The sequence below is a fragment of the Chiloscyllium plagiosum genome, unplaced genomic scaffold (genome assembly GCF_037043375.1).
Source record: "Chiloscyllium plagiosum isolate Xiang-an unplaced genomic scaffold, Cpla_swu_hap1 HiC_scaffold_9, whole genome shotgun sequence".
Lineage (NCBI taxonomy): Eukaryota > Metazoa > Chordata > Chondrichthyes > Orectolobiformes > Hemiscylliidae > Chiloscyllium > Chiloscyllium plagiosum.
Genome location: NW_028270147.1, coordinates 103,662,810 through 103,686,803, shown reverse-complemented (window position 1 = coordinate 103,686,803; position 23,994 = coordinate 103,662,810). Strand labels below are relative to the sequence as shown.

The window sequence follows — 23,994 nt, the reverse complement described above, 5'->3', positions numbered from 1 at the left end:
AGAGAATATTGGAAAAACTCAGCAGGTCTGGCAGCATCTGTGGAGAGAGAAACAGAGTGAACCTTTTAAGTGTGGTACAACTCTTCTTCAGAATTAAAATGTGTTGGAAAATACTTTTTTTAAGTTTTGATAGAGACAGAGGAGGAGGAAGGGGAACAGATGGTGCTGTGCTTTTCCCACCACACCCTCAACTCTGATCTCTTGCATCTGCAGTCCTCACTTTCTCCAGAGTATTCTTGAGCCAAGGAACACCTTTTAGAAAAAAAAAGGGACTCGCTTTATGACAATAGTCATTCCTGGAAAACCCTGGAATTCCCTTCCTAAGTGCGTTGTGGACTGCAGCACTTCAAGTAGACAGCTCACCTCAAGGGGCAACTAGGGACAGGCAATAAATGCTGGCCCAACCAGCATTACCCACAAAGAAACAAACAACATCATCAAGCAATGCGCATAACACAGTGCGAGAGCTAACACTACAAGGAACGAGTGGTCTCTCTCTCAACACCTGGAGTCTCTCTTTAAAGGATGTCTCTACCTGCAATGGCAATTATTACAATGTGGGAGGTTCTTTGAGGTGACATAGCCAGAGAGATTCTGCAGCTCACCCAGGGGCATTCAACCCCCTTCTCAGGAATTAATACATGAGTGTGAAACTCTCTAAACTATTAGAGTCATAGGGATGTACAGCATGGAAACAGACCCTTCAGTCCAACTCATCCAGGCCGACCAGATATCCCAACCCAATCTAGTCCCACCTGCCACACCCGGCCCATATCCCTCCAAACCCTTCCTATTCATAAATCCATCCAACTGCCTTTTAAATGTTGCAATTGTACCAGCCTCCACCACTTCCTCTGGCAGCTCATTCCACACACATATCACCCTCTGTGTGAAAAAGTTGCCCCGTAGGTCTCTTTTATATCGTTCCCCTCTCACCCTAAACCTATGCCCTCTTGTTCTGGACTCCCCGACCCCAGGGAAAAGATTTTGCCCATTTATCCTATCCATGTCCCTCATTATTTTATAAACCTCTATAAGGTCACCCCTCAGTCTCACACGCTCCAGAGAAAACAGCCCCAGCCTGTTCAACTTCACCCTATAGCTCAAATCCTCCAACCCTGGCAACATTTTTGTAAATCTTTTCTGAACCCTTTCAAGTTTCATAACATCTTCCCAACAGGAAGGAGACCAGAATTGCACACAATATTCCAACAGGGCCTAACCAATGTCCTGTACATGACCTGCCAACTTCTGTACTCAATACTCTGACCAACAAAGGAAAGCATATCAAACACCTTCTTCACTATCCTATCTTACTGCGACTCCACTTTCAAGGAGCTATGAACCTGCACTCCAAGGTCTCTTTGTTCAGCAACACTCCCTGGGACCTTACCATTAAGTGTATAAGTCCTGCTAAGATTTGCTTTCCCAAAATGCAGCACCTTGCATTTATCTGAATTAAACTCCATCTGCCACTTCTCAGCCCATTGGCCCATATTCTCGCTGTGTTTGCACAATTCAGCGAGGTTTGTTGCAATATGAGATTCTGTAGAAGTGACCTGCAGTGCTCTGGAGATTTGTTTTCAATATCTGGAAAAATACCAGGATAATTCCAGAGGTGGTGGCCAGTGCCCCTGTATAGACAGTACCCATTGCCTGGCAGCCCTTGCCACTCCCCCCCCCCCCGCCCCCCCCCCCAGCTGTGGCAGATGCACCACCCTTACCTGATTCCTCTCGGATTCTTTGTGAATGGGGTCCTCTGCAGCCAGAGCTACACTGCTGGCTGCGATCACCAGCAGGATGCACATCTCAAAGTACCGCAGGTTGACAATGAAGTGACACGCCTTGCGCAGCCTGCCAGGTCAGAGAGAGAGAGACAAAGAAAGAGAGAGAGAAGAAGAAGAGTTACCACTGAGGAAGAGACTCCCTGCAGGTCGGCACAGTCACCCTCACCCTGGATCCTGCTACAATACCGCGCCAGGCTGGCATTCGGGAACACATTGAGCTCGGCCTGACTGCCAACCTCACCTCACCTATCCCTTGATGGGCCAAGTGGCCTGTTTCCACACTGTAGGGAAAGATGTTGTGAAACTTGAAAGGGTTCAGAAAGGATTTACAAGGATGTTGCCAGGGTTGGAGGATTTGAGCTGTAGGGAGAGGCTGGGCCTGTTTTCCCTGGAGCATCGGAGGCTGAGGGGTGACCTTAAAGAGGTTTACAAAATCATGAGGGGCATGGACAGGACAAATAGACAAAGTTTTTTTCCCTGGGGCGGTGGAGTCCAGAACTAGAGGGCATAGGTTTAGGGTGGGAGGAGAAAGATATAAAATAGATCTAAGGGACAACTTTTTCACACTGAGGGTGGTGCGTGTATGGAATGAGCTGCCAGAGGAAGTGGTGGAGGCTGGTACAATTGCAACATTTAAGAGGCATTTAGATGGGTATGTAAATAGGAAGAGTTTGGAGGGATATGGGCCGGGTGCTGGCAGGTGGGACTAGATTGGGTTGGGATATCTGGTCGGCATGGACGGGTTGGACCGAAGGGTCTGTTTCCATGCTGTACATCTCTATGACTCTAAATGGCTAACACGAACAGCCTGAGTTTGGAGTCAATGATGTGGGTGTGCATTACATGCATTGTCTGACTGAGTGCACGATGTCAACTCTGAGACACAGAGTGACTGAATATCCCCAATGCAACCTCAAATGTTCTGATTTCTCTAAGGTATAAGTCTGTGTCAACTGGAATACCTAAAACAATGTCCTCCTCTGTTTTTCCTCCCCTTTTGAGAGATTGGGATCTCTGTTTTAATAAGGATGAATATTGTCTCTAAACATTCAGATGACACAGTGGGCGACGTACCGGATATAGACCTTGTATATTATGATGATTTGCTTTACTCTGCTATCATTGCAGATGGATGTTATGGATGCGTGTCTGTTCATTAAGAATATGTGATGGTGCTGATAATATAAAGCACAGATATGCCACCTATTTCTTCACAGGACTTAGTCATTGCTCATTCCAATGTCCTATGATCTCATCTGGATGATTCAGCATCTTTCCTTGAAGTGATGTGTTTGAATACTTTTCCTGGTTCAAAGTGGGATAAGTGTCTTCCTGCTGGTAATCAGGCGTCTCATCTCATTTTTTGGCTTCTTCCCAACAAGAAAGTCATACGTGTTTATAGCCAAATAACTTGAAGTCATTATCATCACCAACTGTTAGAGAGAAACAGCATCAGCATTTTGAGTCCAGTTTGAGATTGAAAGAGGAGTCATACTGGAGTCAAATTTTAACTCTGCTTCTCTCACCACAGATGCTGCCTGATAAATTCCTCCAGCAATTTTCTTTTTACAACATTGAGGGGGGGGGCTGCCTTCTTGAACTGAAGCAGTCCACGTACTGTCCGTATACCCACAATGCCGTGGGGGGGGGCGGTTGGTGGGGCTTCCAGATTTTTGACACCACGACAGTGAAGGAATAGCGATACATTTCCAAGTCAGGATGGTGTGTGGATTGGAGGGAAACCTGCAGTGTTTGGTGTTCCCAAGTATCTGCTGCCCTTGTCCTTTCAGATGAAAGTGGCCATGGGTTTGGGAGGCGTTGTTGAAAGGTTTAGGAAGGTATACAGTGTCAGTGTTGGAAGGAGTGGCTGCTTGTGGATGTGGTGTTAACCAAGCGGATTGCTTTGTGCCGGATAGTGTCTAGCTTCTTTAGTGTTGTGGGATCTGCACTCTTCCAGGAAAGTGGGGACTATTTCATCACATTCCTGACTTGTGGCTTTAGGGTCAGGAATTATGTTAGTCACTGCAGAATTCCCAGTCTCTGATTACCTCTTATAGCCAGAGTATTTTCAGTTGAGCTTCTGGATAGGATATTGATAGCGATGAGATTCAGTGATGGTGACTCCATTGAGTGTCAAGGGACAACAGTTACACGCTCTCTTGTTGGAGGGGTTTATGGAGTGGCACGAATATTATCAGCCACTTAACATGCGCAAATCTTAAAATCTTCCAGACCTTGTTGCATTGTGGAAACTATGACGTGCAAATAGAACATACAACATAGAAGAATACAGCACAGTACAGGCCCTTCGGCCCTCGATGTTGCGCCGATCCAAGCCCACCTAACCTACACTAGCCCACTATCCTCCATATGTCTATCCAATGCCCGCTTAAATGCCCATAATGAGGGTGAGTCCACCACTGCTACTGGCAGGGCATTCCATGAACTCACGACTCGCTGAGTAAAGAACCTACCCCAAACATCTGTCCTATACCTACCGCCCCTTAATTTAGAGCTATGCCCCCTTGTAATAGCTGAATATTGTGCAGTCATCATATCTGACCTTACAGTGAAGGGGAAGCCAAGGATGGGAGATGTGTCTGAGATGAGAGCTGTGCTGGTGAATCGTGTTTAATGCAATGCAGTGTTTTGAGGTTGCGGTGCAACTATTCCACATTATGTTCATGTGATTTTACCTTGATCACTACAGTCATAGAATCAGAAAGTTATTTAGCACAGAGCCAGGCCCTTCTGGTCTGTGCAGAAAAAAATGTCCCTCCACGCTAACCCCATTTCCCTGCACTTGGCCCGTATCTTCCTAAACCTTTCCTATCCGTGTATTTGTCCAAATACCTTTTAAATGTTGTTAATGTACCCGCCTCAACCACTTCTGCTGGCAGCTCATGGGCAATATTTTCCCTTTAGTTCTTTCCCCTCTAACCTTGAACTGGTGCCTTTGAAGTTTTCATGAAGACCTGTAGCTCAGGTTGTGGGAGGAATAGTTGCTGAGCTTGTCGAGCTGCTGGGTTACCATGCAGACGTTTTATTGCCATGCTGGGCGACATCATCAGTGTGACGTCCATGAAGCACTGCTGCTCTGTCTCGCTTGGCTTTTATGTGGCTAAGCGAGGACTGCAGATAGTGGAGATTAGACTCAAGGTTAGAGTGGTGCTGGAAATGGACAGCAGGTCAGGCAGCATCCGAGGAGCAGGAGAATCAATGTTTCGGGTGGGAGCCCTTCATCAGGAATGAGGCTGGAAGCCTCAGGGGTGGAGAGATAAAATGTGTGTCCGGCCTGTTGGCGTAAGTCTCACTTCTGGGCCTTCTCTGCAGCCATTTGTGCACTGGGTCCGTCTCTATGTTTTTGTTAACGGCCTTTTTGGTTGAAAACCAGGCTTCCAAAACGTGGCTCTGGTCGGCCTCTCCAAAAGTGGTAACTTTGTCATAGTCGAATTGATGGCCCTCTTGGTCTGAGTGTATGGAGATGAGGGAGAGGGGATCATGTCAATAGCTAGGTGGTGTTTGTGATGTTGGATGACTGGTTTTCTCCCTGTCTTCTCGCCCTCGAAACCTGGGAAAAAGACTGAGTGAATTCACTCTATCCATGCCTCTCATCATCTTATACACTTTGATAAGATCCCCCCTCAGTCTCCGGTGCTCAAGAAATAAATCCTAGCTTGTCCAACCTCTCCCGATAACTCAGATCATTGAGTCCTGGCAACATCCTTGTAAATTTCCTCTGCACACTTTCCAGTTTAATAACATCCTTCCGATAGCAAGGTGACCAAAACTGAACACCATACTCCTTGGCCTCACCAATGTCCTGTATAACTACAACCTAACCTCCCAACTTCTACACTCAATGCCCTGACTGATGAAGGTCAGTGTGCCAAAAGCCTTCCTCACTGCCCTGTGACTCCACTTTCAGAGAATCATGAACCTGAACTCCAAGTTCCCTCTGTTCCACTGCACTCCATTCACCGTGAAACTCCTACATTGATTTGACTTTCCAAAAGGTAAAAACAATGACTGCAGATGCTGGAAACCAGATGCTGGAAAAGCACAGCAGGTCAGGCAGCATCTGAGGAGCAGGAAAATCGACGTTTTGGGCAAACGCCCTTCATCAGGAATAGAGGCAGGGTGCCTGCAGAGTGGAGAGATAAATGAGAGAGGGTTGGGGAGAAAATAGCATCGAGTACAATAGGTGAATGGGGGAGGGGATGGAGGTGATAGGTCAGGGAGGGGGGTGGGGGAAGGTAGCAAAGAGTACAATGGGTGGATGGGGGAGGGGATGGAGGTGATAGGTCAGACAGGAGGGTGGAGTGGGCAGGTGTAAAGGAAGATAGGCAGGCAGGACAGTTCATGGCGATAGTGCTAAGCTGGAAGTTTGGAGCTAGGGTGAGGTGTGGGAAAGGGAAATGAGGAAACTGGTGAAGTCCACATTGATGCCCTGGGGTTGAAGTGTTCCGGGGCGGAAGATGAGGTGTTCTTCCTCCAGGCGTCTGGTGGTGATGGCGCGGCGGTGAAGGAGGCCCAGGACCTCCATGACCTCGGCAGAGTGGGAGGGGGAGTTGAAATGATGGGCCACAGGGCGGGGGGGTTGATTGGTGCGGGTGTAGCGGAGATGTTCCCTAAAGCGCTCTGCTAGGAGGCGTCCAGTCTCCCCAATTTAGAGGAGACCGCATCAGGAGCAATGGATACAATAAATGACATTGGTGGATGTGCAAGTAAATGCAAGACCTCACACTTATCAATATTAAACTCCATTTGCCATTTCTCGGCCCCCTTCCCCAGCTGACCAAGGTCCTGCTGCAATTTCTGATAACCTTCCTCACTGTCCACGATGCTGCCTATTTTAGTGTCATCCGAAAACTGACGAATCATGCCTTGTACATTCTCATCCAAATCATTGATCTTGATTACAAACAGTAATGGGTCCAGCATCGACCCCTGAGGCACTCCACTAGTCTCAGGCCTCCAGTCTGACAAGCATCCTTCCACTATTACCCTCTGCTTCCTACCATCAAGCCAACTGTGTATCCAATTTGCCAGCTCCCTTTGGATTCCATGCGATCTAACCTTCCAGAGCAGCCTACCATGTGGAACCTTATCGAAGGCCTTACTGACATTCATATAGACTATGTCTAACGCCCCGCCCTCGTCAACCTTCCTGGTCACTTTATCAAAGAACTCTAACAAATTCGTGAGTCATGATCTCCCATACACAAAACCATGCTGACTAGTCCGAATCAAACTCTGTCCTTCCAAACGCATGTATATCCTATCTCTCAGAGTCTTCTCAAGTAATGTACCCACCACAGAGGTTTAGCTTACTGCTCTATAGTTCCCAGGTATTTCTTTGCAGCCCTTTTGAGTCAGGGCACAACATTTGCTACTCTCCAGTCTTTCAGGACCTCACCCGTGGCTAACAATGATGCAAAAGTATCAGCCAGGGCCCCCACAATTTCTTCTCGAGCCTCTTGCGGTGTTCTTTGATATATCTGGTCAGGACCAGGACATTTATCCATCTTCATACATTCTAATACCATCCAACACTTCTTCGACTGTGATATGGACTGTCCCCAAGGTACCACCACTAACTTTCCAAAGTTCCATAGTGTTCATGTCTTTCTCCAACTTACTATTTCTGGTTACTGTATCTCCTCTTTGCCTCCTTGCTTTTGAGGATCTCACCCCCCTGCCAATCTCGTTTAAACCCTCCCTTTTGCACAAGCAAATTTGGCCGCCAAGATATTGGTTGCCCTCCAGTACAGGTGCAATCTGTCCCTTTTGAACAGATCACCTCTGCCCCAGGAAAGATACCAATGACCTAAAAATCTGTCCTGCTACCCCCTGCACCAACTCTTCAGCCCACGCATTCATCTGCCATCTCCTCCTATACTTACCCTCATTGGCACACGAAGTAATCCAAAGATTACCACCATTGAGGTGCTGTTTTTTAACTTTTTACCTTCTCTGTATAATCACTCCCCAGAATCTCATCCCTATTTCTGCCTATGTCGGTAGAGTCGAGTCGTTAATTCCCTTGCGTTGTTGGAGCCAGTTCCGGGAGCAATGCTCCAGGCTATCGCTTCCTGGGTCATCTATTTCCGAAGTTGCTGCTTCTGATGTCCTGCCCGACTGTAGATGAAGGTTGTCATCTCACCAGGGACTCCACAGAGCAAGAAGCCGTGAACCCTCTCCTGGGTTACGGAGCCATCCTGTAGTCTACTTCTGATCTCAGCAGCACATTGCACAGCTTTAGTGTGAATGTGTCAGGTTCCATTATACACACAGAAACTCGGCAACCATTGTCCAACCGTTAAATAAACAAATTTGTGAGGCATTATCCCCCACTCACAAAGCCATGCTGACTATTCCTAATCCTCCTTCCTGATGAAGGGCTCCTGCCCAAAACGTCGACGTTCCTGCTCCTCGGATGCTGCCTGACCTACTGTGCTTTTCCAGCACCACTCTAATCTTGACTCTGATGTCCAGCATCTGCAGTCCTCGCTGTCGCCTATTCTTAATCAAACCTGTCTTTCCAAATGCATGTATATATTATCTCTCAGAATCTTTTCAAATAATGTTAAATAGACCACTGTCTCTTAGTAAGTGGAGCCAAGTTTAAAGCAAGTGAATTTAAGGATTCGAATCCAGGAGCAGGGATACCTTGCTGTAATTTCCCAGGGCCTCGGTGAGACTGCACCTGGAAGAATGTGTGCAGTTCGGTCTCCTTATCTGAGGAATGATGTTCTGGATATGGAGGGAGTGCAGTGATTTCTGGGATGGCAGGGTTGACGTATGGTGGGGGGGGGGGGGGGGGGGGAACTGGATCGGTTAGGACTATATTCACTAGAGTTTCAAAGAATGACTTGAGGTATCTCATAGAAATAAAATTCTAACCTGATTACTGAACTGCCTTCCTCAACCATTCCAGAGGGTAGTTAAGAGTCGAGAGAGTGGTGCTGGAAAAAGCACAGCAGGTCAGGCAGCATCCGAGGAACGACGTTTCGGGCATAAGCCCTTCATCAGGAATGAGGCTTGTGGGCCGGGGAGCTGAGAGATAAATGGGAGGGAGAGGGTGGTGGAGCTGGGGGAGGGGGGAGAGATAGCTGAGAAAGCGATAGGTTGACCAAGGTGAAGGAGAAGATGAAAGGTCAGAGGAGGGAGTGATGGACAGGTCAGGAGGGCAGTGCCGAGTTGGAGGCTTGGGACTGGGATAATGTGGGGTGGTCCACGTGTAGTTGGAGGGTCCCAAGGCATAATATGAGGAGCTCTTCCTCCAGGCACTGGGCGGTAATGATTTGGCAGTGGAGGAGGCTCAGGACCTGCATGTCTTTGGTGGAGTGATAGTAGTAGGGAGGGGGAGGGGTGGCACAGGAGAGTTGAAGTGTTCAGTCACAGGGCGGTGGGGTTAGTTGGTGTGGGTGTCCCAGAGATGTTCTCTGAAATGATCTGTATGTTGACGTCCTGTTTCCCTGACGTAGCGGAGACCACATTAGATGCAAAGGATGCAGTAGTTGACATTGGTGGAGGTACACGCAAATTTCTGTTGGATGTGGAAGGACTTAAGAGTCAACCACATTGTTGTGGGTCTGGAGTCATATGTAGGCCAGACCAGGTAAGGACAGCAGATTTCCTTCCTCTGCAGAAAACCAGATGGCATTTGAACAACAATTGATGCTCGTTGTCATGGTCAGGATTACTGAGACCAGTTTTCCTGGACGCGGCAGGGTAAATGCAGGAAGGATGTTCTGTAAGACCAAGGAGTTCAGAAGCAGAGGTCGCAGTCTAAGGCTGCGGGGTAGGCTATTTTGGACTGAATGAGGAGAAATGTCTTCACCCAGGAAGTGGTAAGCCTGTGGAATTCACTGCCACAGAAAAATGCGGAGGCCAAAATACTGAATGTTTCAAGAAGGACTTAGATATACTTCTTAGGGCTAAAGGAATCAGGGGATATGGGGAGAAAGAGGAAACAAGGGACTGAGTTGGATGGTCAGCCATGATCATCTCAAATGGTGGAGCAGGTTCAAAGGACTGACTGGCCTACTCCTGCTCCCATTAAATGGTGACTCGATGAGTCACCATTTAATTCCACAACTGGATGTGAAATCCATACCTCCATGCAGTTTAGCCACTGCCTTTTCTCCAAGAGTTACTAAAACTTTCATGCTGTTCAGAATCTGTTGTGTAGGAATAATGATTACAACTTTAGTATGATTTGAATTCTTAGAATCCCTACAGTGTGGAAACAGGCCATTTGGCCCAACAAGTCCACACCGGCCGTCTGAAGAGTAACCCACCCAGACCCATTCCCTGACCCTATTACTCTACATTTACTTCTGACTGATGCAGCCAGCCTACACATCACTGAATACTATGGGTAGTTTAGCATGGCCAATTCACCTGACCTGCACAGGGAGGAAACCGGAGCACTTGGAGGAAACCTGCACACACATGCAAACTCCAAACAGACAGTCGCCAGAGGGTGGAATCGAACCCGGTTCCCTAGTGCTGGGAGGCAGCAGTGCTAACCACTGAGCCACCGTGCTGCCCCCATTCTATACTCACTCTCTCAATATCCCATCCTTGACTTCCTGCTCATCTGTTAAATTTATCCAGTTGTCTATGGCTACAATGTTTTTATATTTCTAACCTGATTACTTAGTCCACATGTGATTTTTTCCCCCCAATCTATGTTACATTGCAATTCAACATTTGAGCTGCAAATATATCTGTTCAATAAAGCACGAACCTTATTAAGTTAATACAGCCTCTTTCTCCTGAGTATGGGGAATGGGCAGGGAACAGGCATAATGGATGAAACAGTTTCCTCACAACGCGCAAGCTCCCTGTTAATTCAAAACAGCACAGAGACCTGGGGGAACTGCACACTGCCATGGGTTATCGACTGGACGCATCAGCTCTCTCCAAAAGGAGATGCACAAAAAACTAGGAGTGGCACAATGGGAAAATTCCTCAAACGTTTGATCCGTTGAACCCCTCACCCCAAATCACAGGGAAAAACTGAAGCAAAGGTATTAGTGCTGGCTGGAATCCCTTTTTTTACAAACCCGTCCCAGACTGTCTTTGAATGGACAGCCTTGCCTGGCCATTTCAGAGGATAGTTATGAGTCAATCTCATTCCTCTTGGAGTCAGACATAGGCCAGACCCAGGTAAGGGTGACAGCTTTCCTTCTCTGAAGTGGGCAGCTCTACAAAAGTGGGGGTGATCCTGAACTTAATTTCAGTAAATAAAGCTGAGAGAGTGATTGAAGTACCAGCAGGGAGTATTTTGCAGACAGTGATCACAACTTTCATTAGATTCGAGTTTGCTATGAAAAAGTACAAGGCTGATGATGGCGATGAGGGGGGCGTTAAGGTTGACTTTGATAAGATCAGATATGATTTGGGCAGAGTGGACTGGGAGCACATACTCTCGGGATAAATCTGTCTCAGAATAGAGGGATACATTCAAGACGGAAGCAGAGAGAGTACAGGGCTAACATGTTCAAAGAAAGAGAAAGGATTGGACCATCACGGGCGGCACAGTGGTCAGCGCTGCTGCTTCACCGCGCTAGAGACCCGGGTTCAATTCCCGCCTCAGGCAGCTATCTGTACGGAGTTTGCACATTCTCCCTGTGTCTGTGTGGGTGTGCTCCAGTTTCCTCCCACAGTCCAAAAATGTTCAGGTTAGGTGAATTGGCCATGCTAAATTGCCCATAGTGTTAGGTGAAGGGGTAAATGTAGGGGAATGGGTCTGGGTCGGATGATCTTTGGAAGGGCAGTGTGGACTTGTTGGGCCGAAGGGCCTGTTTCCACACTGTAAGTATTCTAAACATCAAATCCGGTGGACCCTGGATATTGAGCGATGCATAGCATTGGATAGAGAGAAAACGAAAGGCTTATGACAAAGGCTGAGGGCTCAATGCAGCAGCATCCTAGAGGAGCATAGACTGTGCAAGAGAGAATTTAAAAGGGAGCTTTGGAGAGCTAAAAGGGTATATAAAGGATGCTGGTAGATAAAATAAAGGAAAATCCCATTCACAGATAAATTAATGGTAAAAGGAAAGAGTGGGGGCCATTCAGAACCACAGGGTAATTTGCCCATGGAGCCAAATGATGTAGGTAGAGTTCTATATGTATACAGAGGAACCTCAATTATCCGGCATTCGGTTATCTGAATATTGGATAATCTGACAAGATCGCAAGGTCTTGATGCTTGGCTAAACTATGTTATAGAGTCATAGAGATGCACAGCACAGAAACAGACCCTTCGGTCCAACTCTTTCCATGCTGACCAGATATCCCAACCCAATCTTATCTGGCATTTGATTATCCGGAATTCGATTAATCGAACAAAATACTCCTCGCCTGTGTCCTTCAGATAATCGAAGTTCCCCTGTACTTTATGTCAGTGTTCACGAGTGGGAGAGATAACATGGGCGCAGAAATAGGGAGAAAGTCTGTGAAACAATTAAAGTGATGAACACAGACAGAGGGTATGTTCCGAGAGGTCAGCCAAGCTTAAGGATAGATAAATTTCCAGCGCTGGGTGAAATGTATCCCGGGTTGTTGAATGAGGCAAGGGATGAAACGGTAGGGATGATCATAAAAATTTCAATTCCTGTCTGGCCACAGGAGAGGTGTTGGTGGGCTGGAGGATAGCCAATGGGTATCATTATTCAAGAAGGGAGCAAGGGGTAAACCAGGAAACTACAGGCCAGTTAATCTAACTTCAGTGGTGGGGAAACTATTGGACGTGATTCATAGGGACAGAATTAGTGCATTTGGAGAGAGGCAGGGATTAATCAAGAACATTCCCCTAAACAATAGATATACTGCTTTGGATACTGGTGGGGGTGACAGCCTAGCAGGGGTAAGCTGCAGTGACCGGGTCTGTGGCGTGAGGTCTGGCTCTGAGACTCAGAAGGGAAAGGGGGAGAGGAGGAGAGCGCTAGTTATAGGAGACTCTATAGTTAGAGGGACGGACAGGCGGTTCTGTGGACATGGGCGAGACTCACGGATGGTTTGTTGCCTCCTGGGTGCCAGGGTCCGAGACGTCTCGGACCGTGTCTTCAGAATCCTTAAGGGGGAGGGTGTGCAGCCAGAAGTCGTGGTGCACGTTGGCACCAATGACATAGGTAGGAAGAGGGGTGGGGAGGTCATTCAAGAGCTCAGGGAGTTAGGCTGGAAGCTAAAAGCTAGGACGACAGAGTCGTCATCTCTGGGTTATTGCCGGTGCCACGTGACAGTGAGGCAAGGAATAGGGAGAGAGTGCAGTTGAACACGTGGCTGCAAGGATGGTGTAGGAGGGAGGGCTTCAGGTATTTGGACAATTGGACTGCATTCTGGGGAAGGTGGGACCTGTTCAAGCAGGACGGGTTGCACCTGAACCAGAAGGGCACCAATATCCTGGGGGGTAGGTTTGCTAGCACTCTTCGGGGGGGTTTAAACTAATTTGGCAGGGGGATGGGATCCGGACTTGTAGTCCAGCAAGTAGGCTAGCTGTTTGTCAGGATGTCCAAGTGTGTGGGGAGGCTGTGAAGAAGGTAGCACTGACAGGGAATACTTACGGACACAGAGATGGGCTCAAGTGTGTATACTTCAACGCAAGGAGTATCAGAAATAAGGTGGGTGAACTTAAGGCGTGGATAGGTACCTGGGACTACGATGTTGTGGCCATCACGGAAACGTGGATAGAAGAGGGACAGGAATGGTTGTTGGAGGTTCCTGGTTACAGATGTTTCAGTAAGATTAGGGAGGGTGGTAAAAAAGGAGGGGGGGTGGCGTTGCTAATTAGAAACGGTACAACGGCTGCAGAAAGGCAGTTTGAGGGGGATCTGCCTTTAGAGGTAGTATGGGCTGAAGTCAGAAATAGGAAAGGTGCAGTCACCTTGTTGGGTGTTTACTATAGGCCCCCCCAATAGCAACAGATATGTGGAGAAACAGATTGGGAAACAGATTTTGGAAAGGTGCAGAAGCAACAGGATAGTAGTCATGCACGATTAAGTAGATTGGATGGAGCGGTGTTTGTGCAGTGTGTCCAGGAAGCTTTTCTAACCCAGTATGTAGATTGTCCGACCAGAGGGGAGGCCATATTGGATTTGGTACTCGGTAATGAACCGGGACAAGTGATGGGCTTGTTAGTGGGTGAACATTTTGGTGATGGTGACCACAATTCTGTGACTTTCACCTTGGTTATGGAGAGAGATAGGTGCGTGCAACAGGGTAGGTTTTACAATTGGGGGAAGGGTAATTACGATGCTGTAAGACAGGATCTGAGGAGCATAAGTTGGGAGCATAGGCTGTCGGGGAAGGATGTCGTGGAAATGTGGAACTTTTTCAAGGAACAGATACGACGTGTCCTTGATATGTATGTACCGGTCAGGCAGGAAAGAAATGGTCGTGTGAGGGAACCTTGGTTGACGAGGGAGGTTGAATGTCTTGTAAAGAGGTAGAAGGAGGCTTACATAAGGTTGAGGAAACAGGGTTCAGACAGAGCAGTGGAGGGATACGGGATAGCCAGAAGGGACCTGAAGAAAGAGATTAGGAGAGCCAAGAGAGGGCATGAAAAATCTCTGGCGGATAGGATCAAGGATAATCCAAAGGCATTTTATGCGTATGTGAGAAACATGAGAATGACGAGAACGAGGGTAGGTCCAATCAAGGACAGTAGTGGAAGACTGTGTATTGAGTCGGAAGAGATAGGAGAGGTCTTGAATGAATACTTTCCTTCAGTATTTACGAATGAGAGGGACCGTATTGTTGAAGAGGAGAGTATGAAACGGACTGGTAAGCTAGAGGAGATACATGTTAGGAAGGAAGATGTGTTGGACATTTTGAACAACTTGAGGATAGACAAGTCCCCCGGGCCTGATGGGATATATCCTAGGATTATGTGGGAAGCAAGAGAGGAAATTGCAGAGCCATTGGCAATGATCTTTTCGTCTTCACTGTCAACGGGGGTGGTACCAGGGGACTGGAGAGTAGCGAATGTTGTGCCCCTGTTCAAAAAAGGGAATAGGGATAATCCCGGGAATTACAGGCCAGTTAGTCTTACTTCGGTGGTAGGCAAAGTAATGGAAAGGGTACTGAGGGATAGGATTTATGAGTATCTGGAAAGGCACTGCTTGATTAGGGACAGCCAGCACGGATTTGTGAAGGGTAGGTCTTGCCTTACAAGTCTGATTGAATTCTTTGAGGAGGTGACCAAGCATGTGGATGAGGGTAGAGCAGTGGATGTAGTATACATGGATTTTAGTAAGGCATTTGATAAGGTTCCCCATGGTAGGCTTATGCGGAAAGTCAGGAGGCATGGGATAGAGGAAAATTTGGCCAATTGGATAGAAAACTGGCTAACTGGTCGAAGTCAGAGAGTGGTGGTAGATGGTAAATATTCAGCCTGGAGCCCAGTTACAAGTGGAGTTCCACAGGGATCAGTTCTGTGTCCTCTGCTGTTTGTAATTTTTATTAATGACTTGGATGAGGGAGTCGAAGGGTGGGTCAGTAAATTTGCAGATGATACGAAGATTGGTGGAGTTGTGGATAGTGAGGAGGGCTGTTGTCGGCTGCAAAGGGACTTGGATATGATGCAGAGCTGGGCTGAGGAGTGGCAGATGGAGTTCAACCCTGCCAAGTGTGAGGTTGTCCATTTTGGAAAGACAAATAAGAATGCGGAATACAGGGTTAACGGTAGGGTTCTTAGTGAGGTGGAGGAACAGAGGGATCTTGGGGTCTATGTTCATAGGTCTTTGAAAGTTGCCACTCAGGTGGATAGAGCTTGTAAGAAGGCCTATGGTGTATTAGCGTTCATGAGCAGAGGGATTGAATTCAAGTGTTGTGAAGTGATGCTGCAACTGTACAGGACTTTGGTTAGGCCACATTTGGAGTACTGTGTGCAGTTCTGGTCGCCTCACTTTAGGAAAGATGTGGAAGCTTTGGAGAGGGTGCAGAGAAGATTTACCAGGATGTTGCCTGGAATGGAAAATAGTTCGAACGAGGATAGGTTGAGAGTGCTAGGCCTTTTCTCATTGGGACGGCGAAGGATGAGGGGTGACTTGACTTGATAGAGGTGTATAAGATGATCAGAGGAATAGATAGAGTATACAGTCAGAAACTTTTTCCCCGGGTACAACAGAGTGTTACAAGGGGACATAAATTTAAGGTGAAGGGTGGAAAGTATAGGGGAGATGTCAGGGGTAGGTTCTTTACCCAGAGAGTGGTGGGTGCATGGAATGCGCTGCCTGTGGGAGTGATAGAGTCAGAATCTTTGGTGACCTTTAAGCGGCAATTGGATAGGTACATGGATGGGTGCTTAAGCTGGGACAAATGTTCGGCACAACATCGTGGGCCGAAGGGCCTGTTCTGTGCTGTATTGTTCTATGTTCTATGTTCTATGTTCTAACAGTTAACATTGTTTTGTGAAGGGTAGGTCATACCTGACCAATTTGATTGAATTTTTCAAAGCATTGACCAGATGAGTAGATGACAGCAGTGTTTTTGATGTTGTCTACTTGGACTTCAACTAGGGTTTTGAGAAGGTCTCCTTAACAGCATATGGGATGCAAGGACATTTGACAAATTGGATCCACATTTTGCTGAGTGGGAGGAAGCAGAGGGTGATGGTTGAGGGTAGTTTTTCTGACTGGAAGTCTGTGTCCAATGGGGCCCCACAGGGGTCAGTGTTGAGGTCTTTGCTGTTTATGGTTTATATAAATTACTTGAATATAGATTAGGTTAGTTTCCTTACAGTGTGGAAACAGGCCCTTCAGCCTAACCAGTCGACACCGACCCTCCGAAGAGTAACCCACCCAGACCCATTTCCCTCTGACGAAAGCATCTAACACTATGGGCAATTTAGCATGGCTAATTCACCTAACCTGCACGTCTTTGGACAGTGGGAGGAAACCGGACCACCCGGAGGAAACCCACGCAGACACGGGGAGAATGTGCAAACTCCACACAGAGAGTCGCCCGAGGCTGGAATCGAACCTGGGACCCTGGCGCTGTGATGCAGCAGTGCTAACCACTGTGCCACCGTGTCGCCTGTGTAGGAGGATCGATCAGTAAGTTCACAGCCAATACAACAAATTGGTGGGTTGGTAAAAAGTGAGGAGGATAGCTTGAGATTACAGGAGGATAGACATGGACTGGTCAGATGGGCTGATCAGTGGCAAATGGAATTCAATCCGGATAAATGTGAGGTGATACACTTGGGTAGGACACACAAGGCAAAGGAACACATGATGGGCAGTAGGACCCTGGGAAGCACCAGGAATCAGGGAACTTTGGTGTACATGTCCACCAGTCCCTTAAGGTATCAGAACAGGTGGATAAAGTAGTTATGAGGCATATGGGATATTAGGGAGCAGGGAGGTGGTGCTGGAACTGTACAAAGCATTGGTTAGACCGCAGCGAGAGCCTTGTGTGCAGTTCTGGAATCCACATTATAAGAGGGATGTGATAGCACTGGAGAGGCTGCAGAGCAGATTTACCAGGATGGTGCCTGGGCTGGACACCAGTTATGAGGAGAGATTGGATAGACTGGGGTTGTTTTCCTTAGAGGAGAGGAGATTGAGAGGGGACATGATTGAGATGTATAAAATCATGAGGGGCATAGGTAGGATAAATAGGAAGAAATCTATCCCCTTGATGGAGTTTAGATTTAAATTCAAGGGCCGGAGGTCTGGGGGGAAAGGTGAGGAAATATGTTTTCATGCAGAGCGTGCTGAGAATCTGGAACTCACTGCCTGTAAGATTGGGAGAGACAGAAACCCTCAGAACATTGAAGGAGTATTGAGATGTGCACTTGTGATGCCAAGGCTGTGAAGCACATGTTGGAAAATGGGATTGGAACAGTTTGGTGGTTATTTCTTACCAGCACAGACACGATGGGCCAAAGGACCTTTCTCTGTGCTGTCGATCTCTGTGGCTGTATGGAGTAAACCAATTATTGCTTTGGTCATCACGGTCATGAAAATTGAGACCAGCCTTTATTTTTCAGATGTTTTAAACAATTCAATTTAACCTCCAGCAGCTGCCACATCCCTCTAGATTACTCATCCAGTGATGTTACTGCGACTGTGACATACTTTCCCAGAGACGTAAACTGAACACACAAATGTTTCTGACGGGACTGCAAATATTTCTGCTTGCGTCTCTAATTCCAGGCATGCTCCGGAGCAATTCTGGAGAGTTGGGAACGGAACAGGAACCAGCAAGACTTACGGATTGGTCGTGCTAAAGAGGAACATGGAGCTGTAGGGAAGAATTGTTCTGGACTTTTTCACCTCGTTCTTGACTGAGCTGTTGCTGCTGCACTTACTTGGGTTATTCCCTGGAAGAGAAACACAAAGGAGAAATGAAGAGGGAATGGCTGCTCAGCTCGGTTTTCCGGGATTCTCTATATGGTACCAGATTGTGTCCCAGAACTCCAAGGATCTCATTTGGAATAGACAGGAGAAGGCGGCTAGGGTTCTCTGTTGGGAATAGAAATGGGGGTCTGTGAAACTGTAGAATGGCTGGTACATTTAGGAGAAGAGGGGAGGGACTCTGTGTCCTGCAGTGAGGGTCAGCACCTTCAGGGTTGATAGAATCGCTCACAGTGAGGAAAGAGGCTCTTTGGTCTTATCGAGTTCACACCAACAATCCTAAGAGGATCCCATCCAGCCCCAGCCTCCATCCTACTCCCAGTACTTTGCATTCCTCATGGCTAACATACCCAGCCTGCACATTCTTGGACACTACAGGACGGTTTAGCATGGCCAATCCAGCTAAGCTGTACATCTGGGAAAGGAAACCGGAGCACCCGGTGGAAACCCACACAGACACGGGGAGAAGGTGCAGGAGAGGACAGGCCTGCTGAACAGGGCCTCAGCGAGGTCTGCCACACCATTGCAAATTGGATTCAAGAGCTGTCACTCACACTTCCCCATTGGCATTCATCTCTTTCATCAATGTTTGAACTATAGTTACAATGAGGTCATCACTGTGAGACCAGCATTTATTACCCATCCATAATTCCCCAGAGTCATGGTTGGGACTGGAGTGACAAGTCGGTCAGACCATGCAAGAACACCAGATTTCCTTCCCTAAAGGACACAAATGAAGCAGCCAGGTTTCTCTGACAATTGGCAATGATTACACTGTCATCATTCGACTCCTAATTCCAGATCAAGGTTGAATTCAAATTCCCTCATCTTCCACTGCGGAAGTTGAATGCAACTCCTCATAACATTGCTGGAGTCATTGGATTGATAATTTAGAGACGATAACACGAGACCATCAGCAAGGCCCAGGAGGAACCCAAACTGGGCGTCACTGAGCAGTTATTGCGGATCAGGTGCTGCTTGATAGCACTGTCAGTGACACCATCCATCACTCTGATGATGATCCAGAGTAGACGGATGGGGTAGTATAGCATAGTGACACGGGGAATGACACTGTCACACAGAGAATGACACTGCGACACGGGGAATGACACTGCGACACGGGGAATGACACTGCGACACGGAGAATGACACTGCGACACGGAGAATGACACTGCGACATGGGGAATGACACTGTGACACGGGGAATGACACTGTGACACGGAGAATGACACTGTGACATGGAGAATGACACTGTGACACGGGGAATGACACTGTGACACAGGGAATGACACTGTGACACGGAGAATGACACTGTGACACAGGGAATGACACTGTGACACGGGGAATGACACTGTGACACGGGGAATGACACTGCGACACGGAGAATGACACTGTGACACAGGGAATGACACTGTGACACGGGGAATGACACTGTGACACAGGGAATGACACTGTGACACGGGGAATGACACTGTGACATGGGGAATGACACTGTGACATGGAGAATGACACTGTGACACAGGGAATGACACTGTGACACGGAGAATGACACTGTGACACAGGGAATGACACTGTGACACAGAGAAAGACACTGCGACATGGAGAATGACACTGTGACATGGAGAATGACACTGTGACACAGGGAATGACACTGTGACACGGAGAATGACACTGTGACACAGGGAATGACACTGTGACACAGAGAAAGACACTGCGACATGGAGAATGACACTGTGACACGGAGAATGACACTGTGACATGGAGAATGACACTGTGACATGGGGAATGACACTGTGACACGGGGAATGACACTGTGACATGGAGAATGACACTGTGACACAGGGAATGACACTGTGACACGGAGAATGACACTGTGACATGGAGAATGACACTGTGACATGGGGAATGACACTGTGACACGGGGAATGACACTGTGACATGGAGAATGACACTGTGACACAGGGAATGACACTGTGACACAGAGAAAGACACTGCGACATGGAGAATGACACTGTGACATGGAGAATGACACTGTGACATGGAGAATGACACTGTGACACAGAGAAAGACACTGCGACATGGAGAATGACACTGTGACACAGGGAATGACACTGTGACACGGGGAATGACACTGTGACATGGAGAATGACACTGTGACACAGAGAAAGACACTGCGACATGGAGAATGACACTGTGACACAGGGAATGACACTGTGACACGGAGAATGACACTGCGACATGGAGAATGACACTGTGACACAGGGAATGACACTGTGACACGGAGAATGACACTGTGACACAGGGAATGACACTGTGACACAGAGAAAGACACTGCGACATGGAGAATGACACTGTGACACGGGGAATGACACTGTGACACGGGGAATGACACTGTGACATGGAGAATGACACTGTGACACAGAGAAAGACACTGCGACATGGAGAATGACACTGTGACATGGAGAATGACACTTTGACATGGAGAATGTCACTGTGACACGGGGAATGACATTGTGACATGGGGAATGACACTGTGACACGGGGAATGACACTGTGACACAGGGAATGACACTGTGACATGGGGAATGACACTGTGACACGGGGAATGACACTGTGACACAGGGAATGACACTGTGACACGGAGAATGACACTGCGACATGGAGAATGACACTGTGACACGGAGAATGACACTGTGACATGGAGAATGACACTGCGACACGGGGAATGACACTGTGACACGGAGAATGACACTGTGACACGGAGAATGACACTGCGACACGGGGAATGACACTGTGACACGGAGAATGACACTGCGACACGGGGAATGACACTGTGACACGGAGAATGACACTGTGACACGGAGAATGACACTGTGACACGGGGAATGACACTGTGACACGGAGAATGACACTGCGACATGGAGAATGACACTGTGACACGGAGAATGACACTGTGACACGGGGAATGACACTGTGACACGGAGAATGACACTGTGACACGGGGAATGACACTGTGACACGGAGAATGACACTGCGACACGGAGAATAACACTGTGACATGGGGAATGACACTGTGACACGGAGAATGACACTGTGACACGGAGAATGACACTGTGACACGGGGAATGACACTGTGACACGGAGAATGACACTGCGACATGGAGAATGACACTGTGACACGGAGAATGACACTGTGACACGGGGAATGACACTGTGACACGGAGAATGACACTGCGACACGGGGAATGACACTGCGACATGGAGAATGACACTGTGACACGGAGAATGACACTGCGACACGGGGAATGACACTGTGACACGGAGAATGACACTGCGACACGGAGAATGACACTGTGACACGGGGAATGACACTGCGACATGGAGAATGACACTGTGACACGGAGAATGACACTGTGACATGGAGAATGACACTGTGACACGGAGAATGACACTGTGACACGGGGAATGACACTGCGACATGGAGAATGACACTGTGACACGGAGAATGACACTGTGACACGGGGAATGACACTGCGACACGGAGAATGACACTGTGACACGGGGAATGACACTGTGACACGGGGAATTACACTGTGACACGGAGAATGACACTGTGACACGGAGAATGACACTGTGACACGGAGAATGACACTGTGACACGGGGAATGACACTGTGACACGGAGAATGACACTGTGACATGGGGAATGACACTGTGACACGGAGAATGACACTGTGACATGGAGAATGACACTGTGACACAGGGAATGACACTGTGACACGGAGAATGACACTGTGACATGGGGAATGACACTGTGACACGGAGAATGACACTGTGACACGGAGAATGACACTGTGACATGGGGAATGACACTGTGACATGGAGAATGACACTGCGACACGGGGAATGACACTGTGACATGGGGAATGACACTGTGACACGGAGAATGACACTGTGACATGGAGAATGACACTGTGACATGGAGAATGACACTGTGACATGGAGAATGACACTGCGACACGGGGAATGACACTGTGACACGGAGAATGACACTGCGACATGGAGAATGACACTGTGACACGGGGAATGACACTGTGACACAGAGAATGACACTGTGACATGGAGAATGACACTGTGACATGGAGAATGACACTGCGACATGGAGAATGACACTGTGACATGGGGAATGACACTGTGACACGGAGAATGACACTGTGACATGGAGAATGACACTGTGACATGGAGAATGACACTGCGACACGGGGAATGACACTGTGACACGGGGAATGACACTGTGACACAGAGAATGACACTGCGACACGGGGAATGACACTGTGACACAGGGAATGACACTGTGACATGGAGAATGACACTGTGACACGGGGAATGACACTGTGACACGGAGAATGACACTGTGACATGGAGAATGACACTGTGACACGGGGAATGACACTGTGACACGGGGAATGACACTGTGACACGGGGAATGACACTGTGACACGGGGAATGACACTGCGACATGGAGAATGACACTGCGACACGGAGAATGACACTGTGACATGGAGAATGACACTGTGACACGGGGAATGACACTGTGACACGGGGAATGACACTGTGACACGGGGAATGACACTGTGACACGGGGAATGACACTGCGACATGGAGAATGACACTGTGACATGGAGAATGACACTGTGACACGGGGAATGACACTGTGACACAGGGAATGACACTGTAACACGGAGAATGACACTGCGACACGGAGAATGACACTGTGACATGGGGAATGACTCTGCGACACGGAGAATGACACTGTGACACGGGGAATGACACTGCGACACGGAGAATGACACTGTGACACGGGGAATGACACTGTGACACAGGGAATGACACTGTGACATGGAGAATGACACTGTGACATGGAGAATGACACTGTGACACGGGGAATGACACTGCGACACGGAGAATGACACTGTGACACGGAGAATGACACTGTGACATGGAGAATGACAGTGTGACACGGAGAATGACACTGCGACACGGAGAATGACACTGTGACACGGGGAATGACACTGTGACACGGAGAATGACACTGTGACACAGAGAATGACACTGTGACATGGGGAATGACACTGTGACAAGGGGAATGACACGGTGACACAGAGAATGACACTGTGACATGGGGAATGACACTGTGACACGGAGAATGACACTGTGACATGGAGAATGACACTGTGACACGGGGAATGACACTGCGACACGGAGAATGACACTGTGACACAGAGAATGACACTGTGACATGGAGAATGACACTGTGACATGGAGAATGACACTGTGACACGGAGAATGACACTGTGACACGGAGAATGACACTGTGACACGGGGAATGACACTGCGACACGGAGAATGACACTGTGACATGGAGAATGACACTGTGACACGGGGAATGACACTGTGACACGGAGAATGACACTGTGACACAGGGAATGACACTGTGACACGGAGAATGACACTGTGACACAGGGAATGACACTGTGACAAGGGGAATGACACTGCGACACGGAGAATGACACTGTGACATGGAGAATGACACTGTGACACGGAGAATGACACTGTGACACGGAGAATGACACTGTGACACGGGGAATGACACTGTGACACGGAGAATGACACTGTGACACGGGGAATGACACTGTGACATGGGGAATGACACTGTGACACGGAGAATGACACTGTGACACGGGGAATGACACTGTGACATGGGGAATGACACTGTGACACGGAGAATGACACTGTGACATGGAGAATGACACTGTGACACGGAGAATGACA

General features: G+C 48.1%; 1 protein-coding gene across 1 annotated transcript in view; it reads right to left on the bottom strand.

Moving 5' to 3' along the window:
* Positions 1 to 23,994, bottom strand: part of LOC122554086 (putative voltage-dependent R-type calcium channel subunit alpha-1E) — a 1,472,327-nt gene that overhangs the window by 25,229 nt on the left and 1,423,104 nt on the right. The window contains exons 23-24 of the mRNA XM_087990243.1: positions 18,021 to 18,129; positions 1,725 to 1,854 (exon numbers count right to left, since the gene is read on the bottom strand). Of these exons, the coding sequence (XP_087846369.1) occupies positions 1,725 to 1,854; positions 18,021 to 18,129 (239 nt within the window). The remainder of the gene's footprint in view (positions 1 to 1,724; positions 1,855 to 18,020; positions 18,130 to 23,994) is intronic.